The 18,764-nt window shown below is 36.2% G+C and overlaps 2 protein-coding genes across 2 annotated transcripts in view; one reads left to right on the top strand and one right to left on the bottom strand.

Moving 5' to 3' along the window:
- Window positions 1-18,764, bottom strand: part of LOC128662407 (platelet-derived growth factor receptor-like protein) — a 101,225-nt gene that overhangs the window by 71,335 nt on the left and 11,126 nt on the right. The window lies entirely within an intron of this gene.
- Window positions 1,064-18,463, top strand: LOC128664847 (zona pellucida sperm-binding protein 4-like). Its single transcript, XM_053719649.1, has 12 exons — window positions 1,064-1,190; window positions 13,829-13,950; window positions 14,800-14,893; window positions 14,988-15,143; window positions 15,669-15,859; window positions 16,762-16,859; window positions 16,938-17,065; window positions 17,398-17,587; window positions 17,684-17,834; window positions 17,952-18,030; window positions 18,145-18,252; window positions 18,321-18,463. Exons 1-12 carry the CDS (start codon window positions 1,064-1,066, stop codon window positions 18,461-18,463), a joined length of 1,587 nt encoding a protein of 528 aa, XP_053575624.1.

Raw genomic sequence — 18,764 nt, 5'->3', positions numbered from 1 at the left:
ATTGCTCCTGAGGAAGATGAAAACAACAATGAATTTGTATTACAATTGCTGGAATTTGTATTAAAGAAAAATTTCTTTATTTTCAACAACAGATATTATCTTCAAACCAGGGGCACTGCAATGGGCACAGCCTGTGCACCAACCTATGCAAATCTATTTCTAGGTTGGTGGGAACAAACTATAGTTTTTTTCTGACACTCATGATGAATATTCTCAGCACATACCCATATGGCTGAGATATATAGACAATTTTCTATTCATATGGGAGGGTCCCAAGAACAAGTTGGAAGAGTTCTTAAAGATACTCAATAATAATGAGTGCAATATCAAACTTACTTACCATACTAGTCAGACAGAGGTACCATTTCTATATCTGAGAATCTTCAAAAAGCAGAATGGCCAACTTGGGACTGATCTATTCAGAAAAACAACAGCCACTAACACCCTGTTATACAGCACGCCCATGCACCAAGTACCATCAAGTCCCTACCAATAGGGGAATTTCTGAGAACAAAACATAATTGTTCTGAAGATAATCTGTTCAATACCAGAGCACAAGAATTACAGGAGAGATTACTAAAATGGGGATACAGTAAAACCTCTATCAAGAAAGCTAAAACAAGAGATCGGCTAACCCCAAGAAAGGAGCTACTCAAACCCAAGTGCCGTAAATCAGATGGTAAAACCAGATTAATTCTGACTTATAATTCATATAGTCATAAAGTAATAAATGTAATCAATAAGCACTGGAAAATCCTACAATCCAACATAACATTAAAAAGGATATTGGGTAACAAAGTAGAGGTGAGCTACAGAAGATGCAGAAATTTGAAAGATATTGTAAGCCCCAGCCATTTCTGTGATAAGAAGAAAAAATCTAATACAAGGGCTGCTCAAGGCTTATACCCTTGCAGTACATGCTGTAGCTGTAGACACATGCGGGAAAACTAGACAAGTTTTTGATAGATTCGGCAAAGCAAATAATATTAAATCCTATATAAGCTGCAATACATCAGGCGTGATTTATATGATTCAGTGCAATTGCCCAAAGATCTAAATAGGCATGACTACACGTAAACTGCGCACACGCCTACAGGAGCATCTGCGTAACATTAAAAATCCTGCAAGTGATTTCCAAAAACACAAAAATATCACCTCTGTAGCCCATCATTTCCTCAAATACCATCAAAGTAAAGTTGGGAATTTGACATCAAAAGATTAATATTGGCATAAGTGGTGGAGATATAACTAAAACCCTACTACAATGTGAAAGCAGATGGATTTTCCTCCAACCCAATGAACATAATAATTACTTTTCATATTTATAATGAACAGCATACAAATCTGATCATATTCTCTCATGAGATCTGAGTAGAAAATTATATTATTATGCTGATATACAACAAAACCACATAATCTGCTAACATCCTGATTATGCAGAAAAAGTATATGAAATATTATAATGTAAACATTGCTCATTAGAGAGGTATAAAGTCAGTTTGGGACTATGATTAAGATATATCCCTCCTCTTAATATTATAAATTGGAATGAAATCTAACAATGAGTATAAATGTTACTAACAGAGTCAATAGAACCCAAACAAAATGAAAGTCTTTCTTAGATATAGATCACTAATATTATGGGTCCTTTGGTCCTGATAAACATATGTGCTCCATAGAATCTTCAGATAACTCATAAATTATAAATCTATTATTCAACATCTTATATTTAGAACTAAGCAATATATAATCACACAATATGCAGATTGACCGTAGTCACTAATGTTAAGGATACTGTAACCTCTTAGGGATATATACAATTTAAATGTCCTTTTTTCCTACACCCCCTTTTTTCACTAATTTATTTGCCTATAAAATCTTTTTATGTTTCACCTCACATGAGTTTATTTCCACCTAGAATATTGACAGTACTAGATTTATCTAAAACGGTAATTATTTTAGCTAACATGGATCACCACGTTGAACTATTACCTACAACTCTAAGGGACTGCCATGGGTTCCAATGTCGCCCCCACATACGCAAATATCTATATGAATATCTTTGAGGAATATTATAATCATCCATTGTTTTTACTATATGGTGCCACATGGTGGCGCTATATAGATGATGTTTTTGGTGTGTGGTTGGGCGACATTGGAACCCTTGAGAAATTTATTAATGATTTAAATTCTGCTACAACTAGAATTAAATTCAAACTGGTGTGGAGTGAGGAGAGTGTGGTCTTTCTGGATACTCGAGTATCAAAAACTCTACAGGGCTTATCTGTGGATTTATATAAAAAAGAAACAGACTGTAACACCCTCCTCCACTATACCAGTGCCCACCCTCCATCTCTTCTCAAATCTTTACCTAGAAGCCAATTCCTTCGGGTCAGAAGGATTGTGTCTGATGAAAATTTGGCCAAATTAAGATTGAGAGAGATGGGGGATCGGTTTTTAGCAAGGGGTTACCCTAAGGAATGAATTGAATCAGAACTTGAGTATGCTCTTGCCACAACTAGACAATCCCTGTTAACTAAAAAGAATAATGAGAAAAGAGAGACAAAGGGGACAGAAAAATCTGATAGATTGGTTTTTGTTAGCCAATATTCCCCTTTAAGTTTAAAGGTTCAGAAAATTTTATTAAAGCATTGGCATGTGTTACAGACCTGTGAATCTGATGTTTTGGAGTTTTCTAAACCCTTTATGCCGGCCTACAAAAGAGGTAGAAATTTTAAAGATTCACTTGTCAGAGCAGATATTGGCCCCCTTAAAAAGAGGGGGGTGCAGAGCTATATAGGCAAGAAAAATTGGGGGAATTTCCCATGCCTTGGTTGCTCTAACTGCAACAACATAATTAAAGGCCCCACCTTTAGTCATCCTAGGACTGGATATATGTTTTCTATTAAGGATTATTTTCCATGCAAAACAGAATATGTGGTTTACTTGATTAAATGTCCCTGTGGATTGGGGTACGTCGGAGAGACCACCCGTAGTGTCCGTGAACGTATGGTTCAACATAAAAGCAGTATTAGGACAAAAAAACTTGATGCCCCTGTAGCGTGCCATTTTTTGTCTGCTGGACATAACCTTAATCAGTTAAGATTTCAAGTGATAGAGCATGTGCCAGTTCCTAGAAGGGGTGGGGATAGAGCCAAAATCCTTAAGAGTAGAGAAATGTTCTGGATTAATAAGTTGGGGACATTACACCCTAATGGGATGAATAGGGATTTTGACCTATCTGTATGCCTTTAAATATTATTGGATACAATGTTTCTTAATTTCTTTCTTTTCTCTTTTGTTACAGATGATTATGGATTCTGTTCTGCTAATTTACTTGATATATGTATGTATATTTAACTATACTTTAATATATATAAGGTTGGTGTGTTTCACCTGAAAATTACTGAAATGTTTTTTGCTGATAATTACCTGTGTACCTTGAGTGGTATGTAAGGGGTTAATTTTGAATGTACAAACTTCACAGGTGTGTGGGTGGGGCTAGGAGGGTATTTAAAGATGATTATGTGTATAGTTTAGCCATACATGACTAAGGACTGTGTCCGAAACGTTGTTGTTTAACTTTATTGGGTCTGGCTACTCCTCAAGCTGAATAAAACACCTTGAAGAAACGCTGTTTGGTGGTGCTGCTTCATTTTTTCTACATTTGTATCTGTGGGTTCTGGCAGGAACCTGGACGCTGGCATACCTTAAAACATTCCCTGTGCTGGATATATATGACTATTGCAGAAAAAGTATATGAAATATTATAATGTAAACATTGCTCATTAGAGAGGTATAAAGTCAGTTTGGGACTATGATTAAGATATATCCCTCCTCTTAATATTATAAATTGGAATGAAATCTAACAATGAGTATAAATGTTACTAACAGAGTCAATAGAACCCAAACAAAATGAAAGTCTTTCTTAGATATAGATCACTAATATTATGGGTCCTTTGGTCCTGATAAACATATGTGCTCCATAGAATCTTCAGATAACTCATAAATTATAAATCTATTATTCAACATCTTATATTTAGAACTAAGCAATATATAATCACACAATATGCAGATTGACCGTAGTCACTAATGTTAAGGATACTGTAACCTCTTAGGGATATATACAATTTAAATGTCCTTTTTTCCTACACCCCCTTTTTTCACTAATTTATTTGCCTATAAAATCTTTTTATGTTTCACCTCACATGAGTTTATTTCCACCTAGAATATTGACAGTACTAGATTTATCTAAAACGGTAATTATTTTAGCTAACATGGATCACCACGTTGAACTATTGCCTTTAGATTAATAGTGGGCAATTATTATCACACTGGTATTAATATACCAACACTTATATCAGGTATATTTTACTCGTCACTCACGCCTCATATGCAATCACAATCCTTACACAAGGGTAAAAATGAATAAAAATCCAAGAGTAATTTGCTCACTTTATTTGTACTATTAAGTAAATTTATAATTTATGTCACGTTTTTCACACATACTATATCTCTTTGTTCTATCACAAGGAAACTCAATACCCCCCATAATATCTTTCAAAATATTAGTAGGCACATTTACCTCAATTTGGATTATACAGATACCTATGCTGTATATATATATATATATATATATATATATATATATATATATATATATATATATATATATAAATGGATAAATATACTTTCAAATTCAACATATCGTATTGTGTCCATACTGTTAGAACCATAGATGCAGTAGATTAAAGAGGTGAATCAGTTTTTAAGAACAATTTTAAGGTATCTTATCGGGTCAATCTACTATTGTAATATATATAATAATTTATTATTGTTTATTAAAATCTAATAGTATTATTTGTGTTAATCCTTGAGCAAACATCCGTTATAAACACATATATCTCTTAACACTGATCAGACATATGTCTTGTCACAAATATACATATATATATATATATATATATATATATATATATATATATATATATATATATATATATATATATATATATATATATATTATTTCTGAAATGGCATCCCAAATTTAATACTTTAAATTCATGATCTACCTTTATCTGATACATGAGCATAACCTTTATCATTTTACGCAAATCTAGTTATGTGATCTCCACAATATTTGAACCATTTAACTTTTAACCTACAGTTGAAGTGTAATATACTTACTTATAAATTATTGTAGGGAATTCCTCATATCCATAGTAGCTATCACGGACATATAAACAACATTATCATGAATCTAATTGGAGTCAAGTTGTTGTCGTCATGATAATGGGCGGAGCCCCAATGTGATGAATACCCGCCACTACGGCATTGCCGAAACCCTTTGAAAAAGCTGAGTTAGTCGGCGAAACATGTCAGGGAGGTTGGGGAGTTAATGGGCTCTCACTCCACTTTTTAAATGTTTGCAGGAATCTAGCTTAAAACAACTTCATTTAATCGCCTACTTATTCTAAATTTGGGACATTTATCTTTCAGCCGAAACCAACCAAATAGAAAGATAGATAAATGGCGATCCCTTTATCCTCTTTATGTTATATGGTGGACTTATAGCAGAATTAATCTTGATACCATTTGATTAATCTTTATTTGTTAAAACAATATGGTGATAAACTAAAATACCTATAGTTTTACATTTAACACACCTATATTAATAGATAAACCTTACCATAAGAGGTACCGTTACCAGTGGCATATTTGAATCTGAATGCACAGGTTATAGGACCCTATAGCTATCATTTAATCTACACTATATCTGTTTCAATTGAAACTTTTAAAAGTAACAAGATAATAAGATATCCCTGTGCACATGCATATATAGAATTTAAATACCGCTTGACAATAAGAGTAAAGTGATTCTCAAATCCGCTGTGCAACATTACTGGTACTTATTTAATGCTAACACGGGTTGTATCTTAACATAAATGCACAAGGTATTAACGCTACACCCATTACCTAATTAGTAACAGTTGTGCAGCAAAACGATACTGTGTCTATTATATACCAAACACAATAAGAATACAGAGCTACCAGAGTTTATGAGGGATTACAAGCAACATAATTTATACCATCACATTCTGGTAAATTGAGTTCAATATATAGTTGTACACGAGACCCACATGAGGAATAAGTTTAAGTAAACAAAAATCCTAAAATTATCTGATAGATAAACACAGAACATATTAAATTCCACTATGGGATTGGCTCCTATTATATGTGGCTGACTACGTTCTGAAACTCTAGCTGAATATATTCACTGATAACTCCTTGTACTGGTAGCAAGTGTATACTATAAAAACAAAGACACAATCGCCTAGATTACGAGTCTTGGGTTAGGGTTAAAAAGCAGCGTTGAGAGGTCCCAACGCTGCTTTTTAACGTCCGCTGGTATTACAAGTCTTGCAGGTACAGGTGTACCACTCACTTTTTTTTCGCGACTCGAAAATACTGCAAATCCACTTACGTCAATTGCGTATCCTATATTTTCAATGGGATTTTCCTAACGCCGGTATTACGAGTCTTCCTAAAAGTGAGCGGTACACCCTCTACCTCCAAGATCCCTAACGCATTTGAAAGTCAGTAGTTAAGAGTTTTGTTGGCTAATGCCGTAGCATAAAACTCTTAACTAAAGTGCTAAAAAGTACACTAACACCCATAAACTACCTATTAACCCCTAAACCGAGCCCCCCCCCCCACACCGCAAACACTATAATAACATTTTTAACCCCTAATCTGCCGAACCGGACATCGCCACCACTTTAATTTATATATTAACCCCTAAACCGCCTCACAAAAACTAGTTAAATATTATTAACCCCTAATCTGCCGGCCCTAACATCGCCGCCACCTACCTACAATTATTAACCCCTAATCTGCCACCCCCATGTCGCCGCCACTATATTAAATGTATTAACCCCTAAACCTAAGTCTAACCCTAACACCCCCCTAACTTAAATATAATTTAAATAAATCGAAATAAAATAACTACAATTAACTAAATTATTGCTATTTAAAACTAAATACTTACCTATAAAATAAACCCTAAAATAGCTACAATATAACTAATAGTTACATTGTATCTCTTAGGATTTATTTTTATTTTACAGGCAACTTTGTATTTATTTTAACTAGGTACAATAGTTATTAAATAGTTATTAACTATTTAATAACTACCTAGCTATAATAAAAACAAATTTACCTGTAAAATAAAACCTAACCTAAGTTACAATTACACTTAACACTACACTATAATTAAATTAATTCCCTAAATTAACTACAATTAATTAAAATTAAATAAACTTTTCTAAAGTACAAACCCCCCCCCACTAAATTACAGGAGTGCGGCGGTTTAGGGGTTAATACATTTATTATAGTGGCAGTAATGTGCAGTCGGCAGATTAGGGGTTAATAATTGTAGTTAGGTGGCGGCAACGTTGGGGGCAGCAGATTAGGGGTTAATAAATATAATGTAGGTGTCGGCGAAGTTAGGGGCAGCAGATTAGGGGTTCATAGGTATAATGTAGGTGGCGCCGATGTCCGGTCGGCAGATTAGGGGTTAAATAATTTGATTATAGTGTTTGCAATGTGGTGGGGCCTCGGTTTAGGGGTTAATAGGTAGTTTATGGGTGTTAGTGTACTTTTTAGCACTTTAGTTAAGAGCTTTATGTTCCGGCGTTAGCCCATTAAACTCTTAACTACTGACTTTTATATGCGGTAGGAGTCTTGGAGGTAGAGGCTGTACCGCTCACTTCTTCCAAGACTTGTAATACCAGCGTTAGGAAAATCCAATTAAAAAGATAAGATACGCAATTGACGTAAGGGGATTTGCGGTATGGAAAAGTCAAAAAGGTGGAAAAGTGAGCGGTACACCTGTACCTGCCAAACTTGTAATACCAGCGGCGTTAAAAAGCAGCGTTAGGACCCCTTAACGCTGCTTTTTAAGGCTAACGCCAAACTCGTAATCTAGCCAATAATATACAGTGATCTCTGGGAAACGGGGTAAAAATAACTACATTTAACTCTTTGTTATACTGTAAAAATTATATACTCCATGTTATGGTGATCCTAACCATGTCAACATTACTATAATTTAGACTCTCTAGCACCTAGAAACTTTTCTAGTTTATAGGTATATTCATCATTTGTTACGTGTACCGTTAAAATTAACAACATCCAAGCTTATCAGCTGACAATCTATGCATTTTCTGGTACCTAACATATGTATAGTAGAACTATCTAGTGAATTATAAAATTTATGACTATGGATTAACATCCACAACCTAGGTCATTTATATAATAAACATTGATTAACCTTTAAATAGGAACCAGTATAGTGTGTATCTGACTGATTCTGATCCTTTATTTCCACCACAATACCATATTGATATACTTTTTAGGCCTAGATGACATTCCTGTGCTTTTAATATATTTTTGTCCATTATTTTAACATTTGCCTTAATAAAAGTTATTTTTTAAATTTTCTCATTGTGTGAATCCGCCACTTGTTACTTGCAAGATCTAGTTATTCACTGAGGGAATTTGAGTGATTTGCAGGTGTACATTTTGTTGCAGTCTTGTACTGCTTTCCTATAAATTGTTACCAGTACATAGCACCTAAGGCGACACAACTTATCATACACTTTAATTGTACAGACTAGTACCTCTAAGTAGTTAACTGATTTTACAGCCAATTCCCTCTCATACGTACAGTAGTGCCATTGGGCTGTTTTTGCAGGCATCTTCAATACCTTGTGCACTGGAAAGGTTACTCTGTGGCGGAGCGTTCCTGGGTTCCTGCCCGTGATGTGCACGCTCCATCCTTGGTCTCCAAGTTCCATGCTACTCACCACTTGAAACTGACTCTGGTTCCCGGAGGGAACCCTTGAGTGGGAGGCTATGTCATGCCGCTCCGGTTCCGGCCACCACTTCCCTCACTTGTCATGGCCATTGCCATTGACGCAGAGGTTGTTGCCATGGATGCGCGGCTGCTTCTGGTGCTCAGCGATGACCTCTTTGCCGCTCGCCAGCTCTCTCTGATGATGATCCTAATTGCAGCTGAGTGCTTCCTCTGGCATGAATCCACTTGACACTGGGATAAGAAGACTACTGGCCAAGTTTGGTCTGATAGGGAAATATCGCACGAGCATTACACTCTGGTGTTACTCAGTAGAGCGCAAATATCGCTTTCACAAAAGCGATATTTAGTGCTCCACTTGTAATCTAGCCCTTAGTGAGCAGGTATATGCACAAGATATACTGTATATACTTATTAAACAGGAACATGGATGGGCCGTACTGACTATTTTTGGTGTTTACCTTACAAGCTATTCATGAAAATGTGATAATGTTTAGTAAAAATGCTTCTATTTAAACACTGAAATGCATTCATGTCCATTTTATTTTGAGTTTTATATCCCTTTAATGGTACATTAACTAAAATTAATAAGTCGCTTCAATTATTAAGTAGCAGTGGCGCTAATAGAGCTTTAGTGAAAACAACCAAGGCATGAGTGAATAAAAAAAAAGCTTAATATTCACATAAAGGGCTCGATTTATCAAGGGCTTCACCTCGCTACGACTGCAGGTTCTCACAGGAGAACCTGCAGTCAGTATTTATCAAGCAGCGGTCATCAGAGCCCACTGTGTGATATAAAAGACAAAGCCATATTGCTTTGTTTTGTTTTTTTATATATCAGGGTTTCAACCATTAATGATTTGCTTGTTTTATAAAACATTTAGGGCTAGGTTACAAGTGGAGTGCTAAATTATCGCACACCCGCAAATAGGCAAATTTGATGGCATCAGAACGAGGCTCCTATTGGAGTCGATGGAAGTGCGCTGGTATTACAAGATGGAGCGCAAATATTGCTTCAGCTAAAGTTATATATTGCACTCCATTTATAATCTGGCCCTTATTATGGTGTCTTTCATTGTCCCACTGAGTACCGTGAATATATTAGCCTTTAAGGGGATACTTATTAACAAAAATATATATACTTAAAGGGACATGAAACCCATTTTTTTTATTTCATGATTCGAATAGAGCATGGAGTTTTAAACAACTTTCTAAAATTCATCTATTATCAATTTTTTTTTCTGTTCACTTGTTGAAAACAGGGACGTAAGTTTTAGAGTATACACATGTATGGAGCATTTTATGGCAGCAGCTTTTCAAGAATGTTATCCACTTGCAAGAGCAGCAGATTGCAGCACTATATCTTGACATGTCGTACTCCAGACACCTACCTAGGTATCTCTTCATCAATGAATACCATGGGAATGAAGCAAATTTGATAAAAGAAGTAAATTGGATTTTTGTTTTATCCTTTGTCTAAATAAAAAAAAAAAATTGTTTTAGTTTCATATCCCTTTAACCTTTTAACGCAGTTATGCCGTTCTATTCCGTCATAATTACACTGGGCTTTAGAGCAGTTATGGCGGAATAGAAAGTCATAGCCAACGGCTGTCCTGAAGCCTTCTGTGCTTCCTGTAATTGATTGCGGTCTGGAGGGCGTTGCTAGCGTTATAGTGATGCCCCCAGACCCGATCCAATAATTGAAATCTCGCAATCATGTGCATGATCGCGTGATTTCAATTTGTCTACATCGGAACAGTTGTTCCGATGTAGACACTTTAGCCCTGGCAGGAAAGGGTTAATATAGGGCTGATGAACAGCAAAAGGTTAGTGTGAGTTTGCAGTTGGAATTTTTCAGTATTTACTTAAAGGGACAGTAAAGTCATAATAAGACATTAATGATTTAGACAGAGCTAGGGTTGCCACCTCAGCCATGTTTTCCTGGACACTTATGAGTTACACATGCTGCAGGGTGTGCAGGGAGGAACATGTATTGTGTTTCTGGAAAGCACTATTCATATTCCTCCCTGCAGCATGTGTAACTTATAAGTGTTCTGTATTTTAAGGGACAGGTGGCAACTCTAGAGATCATACAATTTAAAAAAAACTTTACAATTTACTTATATTATTTAATTTGCTTCCTTCTCTTGTTATCCTTTGCTGAAAGGTTTATTTAGGTATGCTCAGGAGCAGCAAAGAACCTAGGTTCTAGCTGCTGATTGGTGGCTGCATATATATACTGATTGTCATTGGCTCACCCATGTTTTCAGTTATAAACCAGTAGTGCATTGCTGTTTCTTCTACAAATGATACCAAGAGAATGAAGCCAATTTGATAATAGAAGTAAACTGGTAAGTTGTTTAAAATGGTATGTTCTACCTTAATCATAAAAGAACATTTTTGGGTTTCATGTCCCTTTAACGGGATAACAAAAGGTCAGACATTAAACACTTCTTGCTTTTTAAAAAAAAAACTTGTCCTTTGTCCCACATTTCCTAAAGAAGCAAAAATGCAAATCTGTGACCTATCTGCTGCAAATGGTGTACTGGCTACCTGTATTTAATTTGCTGCATTTGAAGGTTGCAAAATTTGCTCTCTAGGGGATGTGGGACAAGCACAATGTTTAAACAAAAGCAAGAGGTGTATTTAAAAGAAAAAAAACCCTGTATATATACCGTATGTTTCTCCATTCAGAAAATAAAGGGCAGTAATATTATATCAAGGGAGATGCTGTGTATTTTGTTAAATCAATAGTTCAGACTACAAATGGTTAAAAATAGGCTGCACCTAATCACTAGAATAACTGATAATGACAACAGGTGCATGGGCTTCTAACCCAGCTGAGCACCCAAAATGCCTGTTTTACACCTGTGATTACAAGCCCCTCCCATTTATAATGCTCCACATGGTATAAAGACCTGCCCTAGACTGAGGGGTGTATTGGATTTTGTTGCCAAAATGGGTTTCATTTCTTGGCTTCCAGTGGTGCTGCTTAATGTTGGGATATGGTGTTTGGCTTCTGGAGAGGATGATTTTTCAAACTTACATTGTGGGTTGAGCAGCTTACATGTTCTCATCCCCTCTTTAGATGAATATGCTTATTTTACTCTGACAATATTAGGTAAGTTAATTGAATCAAGTTATAGCTACACTGAATGTAATACTAATTCAGCCTGTTGTTCTAAAGGTACTCGATGCATAGATCAAATATCTCTTTTTTTTTTTATTTTTTTAAAGGGTGATGGAATTCAAAAAACCTTTCATGATTCAAATACAACTATTTACTTAGTTTCAAATTTGTTCAGTGCTGAACTACTGGGCCTATCTAAACACATTGGCAAGAGGTATCTATGTGCTGTTGACAATTGGCTAGCTCCCAGTCATGCCTTGCTGCTCCTGAGTCACCATAAATGCTTTATTTGTCAAATGATACCAAGAGTACTTCCTTGGTGGTTTTTGTTTGTTTGTTTTTGTGCTCAAACAATACTAGTCAGATGCACAAAACCTGCAGTACTTGGGTAGGGCAGACTTCCCAACTGTCTCTGATTCTGGGCTCTGAGGCAGTCATATGGGTGTGGGTAAAAGCCGGATCTTGCTGGATCCATGCCTAATTTAGATAAATACACACAAATTTGAGTGTTTTCCATACAAAGACATCCAGGCACTTCTGTATCCAAAAACAGAACCAGCACTTTTTTTTTTTTTTTTTTTTTTTTTTAATATATATTTAATACAGAAAAACAGCTGGATCCTACTACCTGCCTGAGGAAACAGCGTGGTTAGCGCCAAGAAACGCGTAACGTGTTTTACGGATATATCATTTTGTATTTTATCTGTGAACTGTTTAACTTTTTGGATTATAAAACAATTTTTATATACTGGAGTCTCCTGTCCTTCACTCACGGTCCACCAGCTTTTGGAACAAGATCACAGCCTTGGTGTTTATGTGCGCTGGGCCACCATAATATACCCAGCTTGCTACATTTGCACTTTAGTGTGCTTCATGTTATGTGAGTATCCATTGAATTGGTAGCTACTAGTGGGTGCTCATTTTACTGACTGATCTGCACTAGGAGTTGCACTCTTCCCTTTCATTGACTCTTCAGTAGCACTGGCTTGATATCCAGAAGCTCTTGTGCATCCTTGTTAAAGGGACAGTCAACAGAATTTTTATTTTTGAAAAAGAAAATCCCTTTATTACCAATTCCCTAGCTTTGCATAACCAACACTGTTATAGAAAAAAATATATATATATATATATATCTCTATATCCTTGGATTATCCAAGCCTCTGCAAAATGCCCCCTTATTTCAGTTATTTTGACAGACTTGCGTTTTAGGGTAACTTCATGTGCATGAGCTCAATGTTATCTATGAAAAAAATGTACTAATGGTCTCTGGGGTCAAAATGCATTCAGATTAGAGGCAGTCTTCAAGGTCTAAAATTAAGAGTATCAAGAGTCCTGACTTGGCGACAAAGTTGTGTAGCTTTCTGCTATTCAATTTAGATGCTTATTGTAGCCTTCCCAGCATGTCAAACATGGTCTAGATGTCATTACTGACAGTATGCCAATGCTCAGATTAACCATTTAAGGACCAGTGTATTTTTTTAAACTTGGCAGCTAAATTCTCTAAGTGTTGAATGAGCTGCAATGCACTACTGGGAGCTAGCTGAACACATTGGGGGCGTCGATGACAAGTCATATGTGCAGCCACCAATCTAGCAGCTGTTTCCCAGTAGAACAAAGCAAGCTGTTAAGTTTTGTAAATACATGCTGAGTAATTTAAAAACAAAAAACTAGGGTATTATGTCTCTTTAATTAAGTTCTGTGAGTGAATATGCTAGTATAATTTCTGCAAACTAGCCCTGGATAAATGCCGGTTTGGAGGCGTTGTGGCCTTTTGATGCTTCCTTGAATCTAACTTAGTTTTTTTTTTTTTTTTAAATCTCCAGATAAAAATGGAACATCTCATGATTTCAGCAATAGTTCAGCTTGTGGTACCTGGGTAGAGGAAAAATCTGATGGATCTCTGGTATTTAGTGCTTCATATGATGGCTGCTATGTGAGCAAGGAGGTAACTATTATAATAATGAATTTCTGAAGGGTACCAATAAGCAATTCAACTGATACTGCTGTATTTAAATGACTTATTCCCCCATATGAAAGCAAAATCAGACCTCCTTAGGCACTGCTCCATAACGTGTGTGTTCAGTAACTATGCAATACAGCTTACACCCCCCCCCCCCCATGTAACTTGGCTCTAAATATGTTTTTTCTAATCTGCAGAACTGGAAATGAACCAGAGACTTCTCAGGGTTATCCCTGCTACATCCCTTTCCTTAATTGTTCAGTCATCTGCTAAAGCCAACCCAGTTTAATCTTCCAGTGTCTAGTCTTGTGTACAGATTCCTTGTATAGATTTCCACTGTCATGGATGGAGCTTGGCTATGCAAAAAATGCAGCAGACAAGATTTTTCTTTATTTTAAAAGATCTTGGCTTGCTATAGAACATAACATATCCAATACATGTTTTCAAACACAAGATGTTCACATGCTTGTTGCAGTGACACTTATCTTAAAGGGGCATTAAATACTAAATCATGCACCTGTCTGAAAAATAGGTCCCAAAAACAGTGGCACCCATAAGTAGCTATCTGAATGAGTTGCTGCACATGTGTAATGCATGCCAGAACTGACATGTAGTGAGATTTTAATTTTGCTGCACCCATGACTAGAGGGAGGTTGGGAATAACCTCCATTTTAGGATTATTAAATATATTTGGTGTTTCATGCGCTTGGAGGGACAGCATGTCTGCATACAATGATTAAGTTTCATATAATGAAAGAATGATCTAAATGTGTTTGGTTTTAGTGGGATTGGGAGATATAGATATTCTATATCCAAACTATTTTCTAATTGTAGGATGGAGAATATCTAATGACTGTTATTGAAGAGACCTTACAGAATGGAAATGCTCAGCAGAATAAAAGGGAACTTAGATGCCCAATCATAGCCGGTAAGATTATTACTGGAGGTCCCAACTGACAAATTTAAGACAAGCACTTGCATGGATTAGGTATTTGGGTGTAATGTTGTTCCACTTGTCATAGTGATGGATGCCCCCAGTCCAGATGTATGCTCTGCCATCCAGCTAGGAGACAGGGTGTCCTGTGCCACTGCCCCTGTATCCAGAGAGCTCTGTGAAGGTCTTGGTTGCTGCTTCACTCCCCTTGATGCTACTATGCCTTGTTACTTTGGGAGCAAAGGTTAGTAATCTGGGCAGTTAAAGGGACACTGTACCCAAAATCTTTCTTTCGTGATTCAGAGAGCATGAAATTTTAAGCAACTTTCTAATTTACTACTATCAAATTTTCTTTATTTGAAATGCAAGAATATAAGTTTAGATGCCAGCCCATTTTTGGTGAAGAACCTGGGTTGTCCTTGCGGATTGGTGGATAAATTCATCCACCAATAAAAAATGTGCTGTCCAGAGTACTGAAACCAAAAAAGCTTCTCTTTTTTTTTAAACAATGATAGCAAGAGAATGAAGAAAATTTGATAATAGGAGTAAATTAGAAAGTTGCTTAAAATTGCATGCTCTTTCTGAATTACAAAAAAAATTAATTGGGTTCAGTGTCCCTTTAACTGCCATAACAATACTGTTACACAAAGTACAACCTGACATATGGGGGGGGGGGGGGGGGTTACTTCCCATAGTCAAACTGACTAGTTCTTTTACACTTATGTTTGTTTATATTTGCTGTAACTGTACAACTTTCACTTTCCTCTAGTGACTGCACAGTGCACAGCTGAGAACCAGCTTGTGGTTGCAATATCTAAGGATGTAACAGTTCCTTCATTAATCTTGAATTCTGTTAATGTGCTTTCCGTGGACCCAGCTACTTGCAGTGGGATGAGAATTTCAAGGAACAACCTCTTCGTTGTCTTCCAATTTCCTTTATCTTGTGGAAGTTCTCATATGGTAAAAACTAGTTGGGTACTATGGCTACAAACTTAGAAGGGATAGTAAAATGAGAAATGGTGTTTTAAAAGGATAGATAATTCCTTTATTTACCATACCCCATATATATATATATATATATATATATAATCTATCTCTATCCTAATTACCTTGCATTTAAAAGACACTAAAAGCAAAAATTCTTTCATGCTTCAGAGAGTACAATTTTTAACATTCCAATTTACTTCTACTATCTAATTTGCTTCATTCTTTAGATATCCTTTGTGGAAGAAACCACAATGTGCATGGGTGAGACAATCACATGAGGCATCTATGTGCATCAACCAATCGGCAGCTGCTGAGCCTATCTAGATATGCTTTTCAGCAAAGACTATCAAGAGAATGAATAAAATATTAGAAAGTTGTTTAAAATTGCCTAGTCTTTCTAAATCATGACACAAGAGATTGTTTCATGTCCCTTTTAAGCCTCTGTCAAAAGATCTGAGATATGGAGGCAGTATGCAGACTTGCATTTCAGGCAATTAGTACTGACTCTTAGTTCATGTTAATAAATATCACATGCATGAGCACAAAGTTATCTAAGGCCCTCTAGCTGTGAACAATTGTCAAATGCATTCATATAAGAGGTGGCTTTTAATGGCTTAGAAATTTAGCATATGACCCTACCTAGGTTTAGCTTTCAAATAAGAATTTAAAGAGAACAAAGGAAATTTGTTACTAAAAGTAAATTAGGACGTTGTTTAAAATTACATCACCCCCCCATCTGAATCTTGAGATTAATTTGGACTTTATCACTTTTAGTGGATGCATTTCTAGCTGCAAAAGGTGTCCAATTTATAAATTGGCAAAAAAGTTGACAAAGGGTGGGTTTTTTTTTTTTTTTTTTTTCTTCCCACAAATAGGTAGACGATCGTAATATGATTTATGAAAACACGTTTGAAGCAACAAGAGATGTAAGAAACTGGCAAGGTGCATCCATCACTAGAGACAGTACAATGAAGTAAGTTGTATTGCATAAATGATGTGCTAAGTCTGTTTAGGGGAAAGTGTTTGCTACTAACATACTTTATTTTAATAGGTTGACTGTTCGTTGTAGCTATTCCAGAACCAGTGTTATCCCACTACAAGTTGAGGTTGTTACTCTGCCGCCACCACCTCCTGTCTCCACCACTGGACCTTTGTCCCTGGAGATGAGAATAGCTCAAGGTGACCACTGTAAACAGTGATTTGTTTACACTAAGTTAGATGAATACTTTTTAGTAAAATAACATTCTGTTTAATGTCTTGTGAATTTTATTTTAAGCTTATGACTGTTGCATGCAAACTAATCCATTAATACTCTTAATGTTAAAGTATTCTAATGTATCCTTGTCTTTTTGGGAAATAATTCAAATACAATTAAACAGGTTTGTTAATCTGGAAAGGATAAAACACAGCCTGATCCAAGATGGCAGAACCTACTGACAAACCTGTTTAATTGGTAATGGAGGGTTAGTAAAGCAGACAATGAGATGCTTGTTCATATTTCTCTTGTCTAGATGAGTCCTTTTCCAGATATTATGTTGATGGAGACTATCCTGTGGTGAAGGTTCTGAGAGAGCCAGTCTACCTGGAGGTCAGGATTCTGAGGAAAGCAGACCCTAACCTGGTGCTGCTACTAAACGAATGCTGGGCTACCCCATCTACTAATGCCAATGAGCAGCCACAGTGGCCTGTCTTGGAGAGAAGGTAGCTCAAAAAATGGCCAGCTTGTCTGTATAAACTCGTATTTCTAACTGTTTAAGTTCCCTATTTTTATATATAAATTTAAATTTTTCCCTGCAGTTGTCCATTTACTGGAGATAATTACCGTACACAGCTGATACCAGTTGGTGCTGAATCACAAACTATACCTTACCCAACACATTACCAACGCTTTTCCATCAGCACTTTTACGTTTGTGGATGAAATAACCCAGCTTCCTCTTGGGGGATTGGTAAACACTATCTTTCATTTAATCTAAAACTAGATTGCTAAGTGGCAAAGGAGTGCAATATAAATGCAAACACTTAAAATTGAATATTATATATAATTTTTATTAAATCCCTTGAAGGTCTACTTCCACTGCAGTGCCTCTGTGTGTGTTCCATCCACATCTGATTCCTGCAGAAGAACTTGTTCACTGAGAAAAAGCAAGTATAATTCTCTAAACTGCAAGCACTCAGATGTACTGCTTTAACTTGGGTTTTCTTCTAAAATGTGTGCAGCTGTATATCCTTGTAACTTTCCTCCCCCCCCCCCCCCAGAGAGAGCCCCTGAAAAGTTGTCTATGGATAAAACTTTGACCACCATAGTGACATCTGAAGGACCTGTGGATTTCATCTCTGCAACCATGGCAAAAGCAATAACAAAAGGTGAGTTTGTGTTTTATATATGTTTTGGTGAAAATCCATATTGTGTCTAATGTGACTTTCTTCTGCAGGAGCCTTGGATTCTGGTTATACTGCCTTAGTCTGGGCCAGAGGATCAGCTGTTGCAGGAGTAATTATAGCCGTTATAATTGCTGTCAAAATCTGGAAGTGTCGTGGAAAGCACAGTATTAAGATTTTTACTTTAAAAGCATGAATAAAATAGTGGTCACAATATTGACTGTCTCCCTGATGCATTATTTTAAATACTAACGGCTACTGGTACAAAACTGTTAGGTTACAAACTCAGTAAAATGTAGAAATGGCTGATCATGCTATTTTTAACATAAAATTGTCAAAACAAGGATCTAATTAAAAATTCATATAAATCTTTCTCCCCAACTCAATTGAGCTGTCATTTCACCCCTTGACCACCAGTGACACTAAGTATTTTACCTTTGTCTAACGGTAACGCACAAACAGCAGTGATTTAACCCTCACTTTATGCACAGGAAACC

Source organism: Bombina bombina, chromosome 6 (genome assembly GCF_027579735.1).
Source record: "Bombina bombina isolate aBomBom1 chromosome 6, aBomBom1.pri, whole genome shotgun sequence".
Taxonomy (NCBI): Eukaryota; Metazoa; Chordata; class Amphibia; order Anura; family Bombinatoridae; genus Bombina; species Bombina bombina.
Note: the sequence above shows the minus strand (reverse complement) of the source record. Positions and strands in the feature narration are given on the sequence as shown.